Raw genomic sequence first — 9,917 nt, 5'->3', positions numbered from 1 at the left:
CCCACCTCTTCAGGAAACACTACCCTTCCTCTCTGCCTGACCTACTTGTTAACTAGTTGTAGGAACGCTTGTTTTCTATTGTTGTATTGTTTATTGGATCTTGTTTAGTCGATACACTTAATTGTTTTAGCTCATGCTCATTTGACTTAGCTATTTTGTCTCATCTGTTTAAGGAAATAGGTAGCTGATATATTGCACTTTTACCTTAGCGCTAGGTATACTCTTGGTTGCTTGTTTTTGCAGAAAATGCACTAAAGACTTCTGGTGATTAGTAGTTTTCGTTCCCTACCTATGTTGAATACACTTATTGTAAGTCGCTTTGGATAAAAGCGTCTGCTAAATGACTGTAATGTAATGTTAATGTTGTGCAAATCATTGAATGTATATATATATATATATATATATTTTGTTCCAGGGACCCCCAGAAGCACAGGTCGGAGTTAAGAATGTTCGCTTTAAAACATATATATATATATTCAAAGATTTGCACACATTTTCAAGATTTTTCAAAAAAAGCAGATCTACAAGCTCATAGCGCGGCACTCGGTGCCGCCGCGCTATGAGCTTGTATATCTGCTATTTTTGATTAACCAAAGAAATCAAAAAATGACACACAGATGCGTTCCCGGTTTTAATGGGTTAACACAGTAGCTGCTGTGTCTTCCCAAAATGCATCAGATCTCATTCCCACTACTACTTGAACAGCTCTACAATCAGTCTCACATTAGCTGAGTGAAACACAGCACATTGACGACACTTTTTTTTAATGAAAAGGCCCCCAGATTAGCATCAATTTGCCAACAACTACCAACAATAGAAAAGGATCGATAGTGGGATTGACAAGGAATTGGACAGATAACCAGGATGGATTCATTAAGGGATCAAAATTGCTACAAATGAACGATCCCCATCCCTATCATTATTTTATCTCAGAAGAATATATATCAGAAGATAATGAATGTGGCACACTGATTGGTGAACAGTCACTAGTAGGTAAATAGTTACAGAGACGACCATGTGGTTACAATGTCTCTGGTTTGATTCCAGTCAGAGTCATGTGTTGTATGTCTTTCTACCCTCAGCTTCCTGTCACTCAACACACTAAGAAGACTAAAGGAACACTCACACACCAACATAACAAAGTGAATGTCCACAGAGGTTTGGCAGATGCTAAATTATTATTCTTTAATGATCCATAGTGAAACAATAATAAAGAGTTTTACCAAAAAGGGTTTAAAGTGGGAACAGATACATGTTTTGGTTACAAAAAACATCCTCAGTCTACCATGAAAAGTAAAAACACAAGCCTGTGTCCTATTTATAGGGACAAGATAGTCAATCTGAGGATCATTCATGTTACAGGGTTCAGAACACACACAGAGAATGCAACAAATGTTAACAAATATACTTTCTAATATATCTCCATGGTTGGTAACTAGAAAACAGCACAATAAAACACACTAAATAATCTAATAATTACCTACAAAAACAGGAATTAATTCAATTGCTCAGTAAAACCTTTAAAGATGTACCCAGCATTGTGATTCTATAGTTCATGAGTAAACTGTGTAGAAATACAACAGTTAAAAAAATCATATCATTAGTCTAATCTCTTATAGTAAAGTACCCTGACTCCCCAACATCTTTACTATTACAGGTTCATTTGGTTCCATTGTGTACACACTTCAAAGTTAAATAAATACTTGGATCACAGATCAGAGTGTAAACACTCTGATTCTAACATTGACTATTATTATTATTATTATTATTACTTTAGGACTTTTTGTGTGTGATCCTTTTAGCCTAAATGTTCTACTGTACCTCTGTTGCTGTTAAATTGTTTTGATTAATAAAGAATCAATCAATATATCAATATAATCCTCATCATCATGTCTAACTACATTGTCCCAGAGTTACACTGACCTTCCCTGGTAACATCTTCAGAGAAACACCAATCTGACCAGTGTGAATGTATGGAAAGAGTGTGTCAGTGAAAGTGTGTGTGAAGGTGTGTAGGTGTGTGTTAGTATCAGGATCAGAGAAGGACAGCTTTCCTTCATTCCAGTCCAGCTGGACTCTGATCCTCTGAGGTTTCTGCTTCACTGAGAGATCAGTGGTTGACGCTAGTGAAGAGAATGCTGTGTATTTACCTTCATCTAACATTATTCTCCATAATTTACCCCATTTGTTTCCCTTCCTCTGATAGGACTCTGCTAACACACCTACACACCAGTATGCATTGTCTCCAACCTCAACATCCCAGCTGTGAGTCCCTGAGTTAAAGCCCTCAGAACCCAGGATGAAGCCATAGTGGTCAAACCTCTCTGGGTTGTCAGGAAGCTGCTGTTTCTTTCCAAAGCTCACACTGGTCAGATCTTCAGACAGGATGTATGTTGGATGGGCAGTGTTGGGATCCAGAATGACAGGAGTGTAGGAGACAATGTCCTTCATCTTGTCCCAGACTCTGAAGGTCAGGTTGCTCAGGTGTTTGGTCACGTCTATCAGTGCTCCTGAGACCGGCTGTGGGTCCTGCAGTGTGAACTGGACTCTTTGCATTGTGGTCTTGTAGTTCTGCAGGAATGAGATGGGTTCAGCTCTCAGCTCCTCCTCTATGGCTCTGATTGTGTTTGAAAGAGTTGATATGTCTCTGTTTAGACCCTCAATCTTCTCCTTCATCATCTGACTCTTCTGCTGCTCTTCCTCCCACAGTGCAGCAATCCTAGCATCCTCTTCCTCTTGAAGAAACTGACGCATCTTCTTAAACTGTTCCTTAATCTGCATTTCTGTGTCCTGAGTCTGGGACTGAATGTGTGCTGCTGTTTGATCATAGTTTGTTTTAAATTTATTAAAGACCTCCAGTTTCTCCTGTAAAGGCTTCAGTGATTTCTGGACTTCCTCCTTGTGATCCAGTGCAGCTTCATCGATGGGTCTGAATCTGTGGTCGGTGTGTTTTTTAGCATCTCGACACACAACACACACTGGTTGTTGACATTCCAGACAGAACAGTTTGAGTTTCTCAGCATGCAGACTGCAGAGAACCTCAGACCCTGTTGAAGCTCTCTGATGTCTCTCCTGTATGAAGGCCTCACACAGGTTCTTCAGAGCCAGGTTTCTGGGTGGATCCACTGAATGTCTCTCCTTACAAACTGGACATTCCTTTATTACCTTCTCTCTCCACCATTCCTGCAGACAGGCTTTACAGAAGCTGTGGCTACAGGACAGGAGAACAGGATCTTTAAAGATGTCACAACACACAGGGCAGGAATAATCCTCTTCAGGGTGAGACAACTTGGAAGCCATTTGGTCTCTGAGTGAAGCTACAAACACTCTGTTCAAGCCAGGATATCAGCCAGTCAGTGGTGGTAACACTCCCTCCTCTAGAATGTTCCCTGAAGTTTACTTTCACTGTGAATCCTGGTTCTTGTTAAAGTCCATTCAGCTTACAGAGTCAGCATCAGGTACAAGTGGACAGTATTCCCTTCTGTATGTAGCTGTAGCTGTAAAAAGACAGTCTGTCGTCCCTCACTGGAAGTTGTGTTTGATCTGAAGGTAAATCTTATTGTGCGTCTCTTTGCGTGTCGTCAGTGTGGAGTGGCAGAATAACAACCTCTCTGTTTCCTGGTTTCTCTCAGATGAGTCTGGTAGGCGGAGCTATGACACACACACAGGTTGTTTGTGCCTCACTCATCAGGTATGTTATCAAACAGGTATGTGGTGTGATTTCTTCACAGGGTATTTATGGGAAAGCAGGTACAGACACGCAATGCAAATTCTGACGCAACCTGAGTCTAATACTAATTGTAACCTTAGGTCTAAAAATCTTTATTTGACATGAAAATTCCCTCACTGGGACCTCGAAATTGTCCCTCGAAAGTCAAGTTAGACATGTTCATCCCTCCTTGTGGCGACTTTTGGTCCCCACATGTAAAGTAATACGTTAACGTTGAGCGCACACGCACGCACGCACGCACACACACACACACACACACACACACACACACACACACACACACACACACACACACACACACACACACACACACACACACACACACACACACACACACACACACACACACACACACACACACACACACACACACACACACACACACACACACACACACACACCTTTAAAATGGTTTATAGCTTGCCTAGGTAAGTGACACACACACTTATGTACACGTGTTTGTTTGTCTGGAAAATGCAAAAACGGCTGAGGAACTTAATATTTGTGATGAAGGAAAAAAATTATAATCTAAGTAACGAAAACCTTAGAACAAGTGACCAAAACATATCTGCATAGTAAGCTACTACTGTATCTATAGAACAAAGGTGACAAGAAGGGGTACAGAGACAGTGAAGTGCTACAACTGTAGGGGGTGAAGTGGAGTCTGAAGAGTTGGGTCTTCAGACTACACCAGGGGTCGGTAGTATTTATTTCCAGAGGGAAACACTGACTTCGATAAATTGAGTGAAGGGCGACACATTGTACAATTGAATTGAAACTTGAAACACATGGTGCTGAATTATGTCAAAACTGCATGAATTTGGTAGACATGCCACACTACTTTAAAATAAGGTCCTTGCTTTCACAACAACAGTTTTCTGTTACAAAATGTTGAACTTTTTTTGTATTTACAGCTGTACTGTACTGTATCTCTCTGGTGTATTCTGTACAAGGTAACAATGAAAAGACTAGAATTGTCGCAATTCAGGGCAATTGCAAAGTGTGGTTGCGCCGACGCCGGTCGCGGGGTCGCTGCCGATTCGTTGAGTAAACCACCCTCAACATGTGATTCAAATTTGGGATCGATTGGACGTTTCGTTCGTGATTTTTGGCCTTTTTGGTAAAACGGGCTCCTCCCACTAACTTTGGAAGCCAATTACGGACGAACGGTAAGGACTATCAAAATGCCGTTTGGATAGGTTTATCGCATGAGTCCATAGATCACGTGTACCGATTTTTGTGAGATTTGGGGGAAAAAATTAGGAAAAGGTGCAAAAAGTATGTTTTGAAGAAAATTCAAAATGGCGGAAAATCTATCCAGACGCAAATGGGCGTGGCCTATATGGGGAGATGCGTAGTGACCCAAGGAATCCAGGGAAAAAGACATTTTGATTTTACGACCTACGGTTCAAGAGTTATAAGCCAAAACGTAAAGGGCGCTGTTATAGCGCCACCATGTGGCCGATTAGTGTAATTATTTTTTCAATAATTTCGGACTAAATTATGAACCTCCCCACCAAATCTGGTAACTCTAGCTCTTACGGTTTCAGAGAAAAAAATACTTGAATTTGAGTTTTTTCACTTTTACATTAAAGCGGATGGGGAAATTTAATGCACTAATAAATCAATATCAATTAAACTATTTAACCAATCTCTTAGAAAAATACAAGCGCACGATTCCAGGTCAAGACGGTCATTTTGACATATGGCACTAAATTGGGGAATAAAAACTGTAGGAGGAGATGCGGTTCAAAGTATTGTTTATCTAGAAATAAATAAAGTATCCCTAGAACTATAGTCTGGTTGCCCTGTTAGGGCAACCACACTAATTAAACATTAAACATTTTTATTGCATGAAACAATCCACGTCTATGCCATATCAACTGTTGATTGAGCCTATAAAGTTATGCAGTATCTTATCTGATATGCACCACTCCAAAGGTCACTGATAAAACGCATTGCATTACGTTATAAATATGGACAAAAAATAACAGGAGAAGGGCGCACACCAGTATTGATAAGGCCGCACACTTATAGCCACTATGCAGGATAATTTCATAAATGAATACCAATGTTTTGACCTGGATAGGCCTTCTTCAGATATTGTCCGAAGAAGACCTTTCCAGGTCGAAACGTTGGTATTCATTTAATACATTATCCTGCATCGTGGATATGAGCGTGCAGCCTTTTCTTCACTTTTATACATATGTACTCCAGCCATCGGTTTCACTATTACATTATAAACATAAAACATTTGGGTACATACGGATGGAGGAATGCAGGTATGTACTCAAAGGTAAATATCAATTACTATTAATTGGAGTCGAGTTCAATTAACATATGGCAGCCCTTTAGAATGTAGATTATTTGGCGGGGTCATTTTTTATTCTTTTAATCCTTTAAGACCTGGAGACGCATCTGTGTCACTTTAGATTTCTTTGGCTATTCAAAAATAGCAGATATACACACACACACACGTGTGTACGGCACCGAGTGCCGTGCTATGAGCTTGTAGATCTGCTATTTCTTTTATTAAATTTGTGCAAATCTTTGAATATATATTCTGCAAATGTCTTCTAAATCCTAAAAGTAAAAAAGAAAAGAAAAAAAAGTATGTTGCTACATCAGTGGTGCTCCAACTTTTCCATGTCAAGGACCCCCAAAATGATATGTATTTGGCCGCGAACCCCCATCTCAAAATATGTTGTTCCAGGGACCCCCAGAAGCACAGGTCGGAGTTAAAAATGTTCATGTTTAAAACATATATATATATATTCTAAGATTTGCACACATTTTCAAGATTTTTCCAAAATAGCAGATCTACAAGCTCATAGCGCGGCACTCGGTGCATTTATAGTTCGATATAAACAACGCAGCCAGGGACACATAATCTCCTAAGACACAAAGAGAGAGAGAGAGAGGTGGCCTAACTAACTAAGTAGTCCATAATCAGGTCAAAGGTTCCATGCTCTGTGGTGGTCCTAAACAGCCCGGTATAGGTCATGAGGGGTCGATGCTATTTGTAGGGGAATCCAACATCATGTCACTCCCTGTCAGTGCATGACTCCGAAAAATCGTGTTTTTGCATGTATACCACTCTATTAACTGGGGAAGGGAGGAGTCGGTGGTGAGAGAGTAGTAGCAGTCATTGGTGTAAATAACTAAGTACATTTACTCAAGTACTGTACTTAAGTAAAATGTTTAGGTATTTTTACTTTACTGGAGTATTTCAAATTTTCAATACTTTTACTTCTACTCCACTACGTCTCAAGAGACAAATATTGTACTTTTACTCCACTACAAATATTTGAAAACTTTAGTTACTAGTTACTTTGAGGATATAAATCATTATTTTATAAAACACACATTAACCACTTTAGCCCTATTTTATACATAGGCTATTTGAAAATAGCAGATCTACAAGCTCACAACGCGTCGCAGCTTGTACATCTGCTATTTTCAAACATTTTGTACTTTTACTTTTGGTACTTTAAGTATATTTTGATGCCAATACTTTTGTACTTTTACTCAAGTAAATTTTGAATTCCGACACTGCAGTAGTAATAGTAGTAGAGAGGGTCACGAGTTGTTTGTGAGTCAGTCAGCTGTGTGACAGTGAACCTAACAGTCACACTGCAGGACACACGTTCCACCTGTGACCTCCAAGATCACAGAAGGAGGAGGAACTGGTCAGGTAAAAAAAACGTCACACCGCCAATCTGACCGATATACCCATATATGGAGATCTCTGTATATGTCAATTCCCTGATGTCCTAGTGATGACGGGCCGTCGGCCGCCCTCTACAGAATCAAATTTTCTCTGCTTTCTTTTTTTTCTTTTTTTTTTTGCAATTGTAACCCTTATTTTTCACCCGGTGCCAATTTTCTGAGTGATCCTGGGCGCTACACTCCCCTCACCAGCCTAGGGAGGCCATGGCCGAACTCATGCCTCCTTCAATGCATGAGAGCCAACTGACCTTCTTCAGGCGCCCCGGCTGTCATGGGGGAGGCTGTATAGCGACCAGCATTACTACATGTTTTTGTGAGGGTATTAACTAGCCTGAGACACGGGGAGAAAAATAAAATAAAAAATCTCTGCTTTCTGTTGCTTTTTAGTGAAAACATGCTACATTCAACTGTTAGCCAATAACTGTGGAACGGATTATCGCGAGGGCACAATTTCTTTTCTCAGATTCTACGAGACTCTAGTGCGTCTTTTAAAGCGATTGGCGGGTGGATCGTTGTGAAGAATAATATTCTATGGTTTTTCAAAGGTTAGCGAAAACGCTCGGAATCGCTGGCAAGGGCAGCTATAGACGATGCTTCGACTCTGGCAGTCAATGCAGCCTGATCTCCAAGAATTTAGTATACATTGCACGGATCCAGTGCACGTCATTCCGTGCATAGTCGCCTAGAAACCCCGAAAATCCGTGCACATGTACGGCGAGTCCCACGATGGGCGTAACCAGTTGCAACCCGGAAAAAAACCCGGAAGCAGTACGATTCTGTGCCTATCGGTACATACAGTAACTCAAACAGCGCTGAGTAGGCACAAGGGAACGTCGCAACGTTCGGGACGGCAACTCGCTCGCTTTAGCTCACTCGGTGGTCCCTTACGTGGCGACAGTTCCCTTGAGACTGCGCGCCTCCGAAATGGTTTAGTCACAATGGGGGAGATGGGAGGCGGCTATGCACGGATTTTCGGGTTTTCCAGTTGTCTATGCACGGAAGTTGAAAAACGTTCAACGACAACGTTTCCTCTGGCGATCGGGTTGGTCGATCGGGTTGGTCAATGAGTTAACTGCAAAAGTTACACAGTATGACTTTAATATTCAGTACTCATAGATAGGTCTGGAGTGGAGTTCAGTCGTCCGTGTTGCTTGCAGCGCCTGGAGCTGCTGCCTCCACAATAGTAAACACAGAGAGAGAGAGAGAGAGCTGCCTCCACAACAGTAAACACAGAGAGAGAGAGAGAGAGCCTTGCTGCCTGCCTGCACTCACTCAACACTTGAAGCGGTAAACAGAGCTAACAGCCACTGAAGGACGGAAGGAGGTCAGTGAGTGTTTGTACAGTCCAAACGTGATTGCTTTATCAGTCGTGGGGGTCTGGCATGTTTCATGGCGCAGAAACGTTATTAAACAAAATGGCCCACATAATGAAATGCAGTAGTGTGTGGATTGCGTGTGTAGTACATTGGGATAGATCTGTGTTTCTCAAACTTTGTAATTTCAAGGATCCCCTGTAACTCTGAAAGCTCCGATTGGGCTTGTTTTCCTAGACCTGGTTGCTCATTTTCTCTCACAAAATCTGGCAACACTGCCTGTAAAAATGTGTCCTCATTAAAGGTTCTATGACATTCATTTTCACTTTTTTAAATTTGTTTGTTTTTTTAGGATTTTATGACCTCAATTACACCAAAAAAACAGTGGATTTTCTGTGGTCTGTTTTTTTTATTTTATAATTAGGCTGAAAAGTAATCTGGGATTGGCCCCTTGACTTTGATGTCAGTCACTGAATCCCACCCCCTCTCCTCTCCTCTCCGCCCCTCCCCTCCCCTCCCCTATCCTTTCCTTTGGGGGGCGGAGCAGAGCCGATGATTGACAGGCAAAATCCCTCAACAGCGACACCCGCAGGCAAAGATTACTTTTGACATTGCAGTTGAAAAGGCTTTAGAAATGTGAGGAAAAAAACACCTGCAATGGCTCACTGGAGTGGAGTTTTCAGTTAAAACTTTTTATACACGTTTGAACGACCATGACAAAGACTTTTAATGCGTTGTAAAAACTGAATGTCATGAAACCTTTAATGTCGGCCAACAGTTTGTGCTGAACTAAATGTTTTTGCCAACAGACTGTCCATTTCCATATCAAACTGGGGTTCCTTGAATTGAACAAGGTTGAATAGAAACAGCTGGCAGGGGTAGTCGGTACAGTATATATGGAAACAGCTAGGGGTGGAACTGAGAAAATGTGATGATTTGTGACAGAAAATTTCTTTTGTTAAAGCTCTCCGTAAATGTTATGTCTTCCTCTCCCAAAGGAGAGAGGCAACTGCATGGCCGATGTCTGAATTACAATAAAGACGGTGCCGCATATAGAGTCAACTAGTCTGAGCAGCAGGTGTATATAGCAGATGCTATAGAAACACAGTCTCTGGTGCAAGTGAGAGACATCATTCAGCAGTAAA

At 41.2% G+C, this 9,917-nt stretch overlaps 1 protein-coding gene across 1 annotated transcript; it reads right to left on the bottom strand.

The window, feature by feature from the left end:
* Positions 1 to 1,246: 1,246 nt before the first annotated feature.
* On the bottom strand, positions 1,247 to 3,570 carry LOC308097045 (E3 ubiquitin-protein ligase TRIM39-like). The gene has a single exon (XM_080444623.1). It carries the CDS (start codon positions 3,298 to 3,300, stop codon positions 1,894 to 1,896), a length of 1,407 nt encoding a protein of 468 aa, XP_080300749.1. The 5' UTR covers positions 3,301 to 3,570; the 3' UTR covers positions 1,247 to 1,893.
* Positions 3,571 to 9,917: the final 6,347 nt, after the last annotated feature.

Source organism: Gymnoscopelus braueri, assembly GCF_963280865.1.
Source record: "Gymnoscopelus braueri genome assembly, chromosome: 12".
NCBI classification, from domain to species: Eukaryota; Metazoa; Chordata; class Actinopteri; order Myctophiformes; family Myctophidae; genus Gymnoscopelus; species Gymnoscopelus braueri.
Note: the sequence above shows the minus strand (reverse complement) of the source record. Positions and strands in the feature narration are given on the sequence as shown.

What these genes read in the sequence shown, in the direction of transcription:
- LOC308097045 (XM_080444623.1), bottom strand. Translation starts at nt 3,300, where the DNA reads ATGGCTTCCAAGTTGTCTCACCCTGAAGAGGATTATTCCTGCCCTGTG.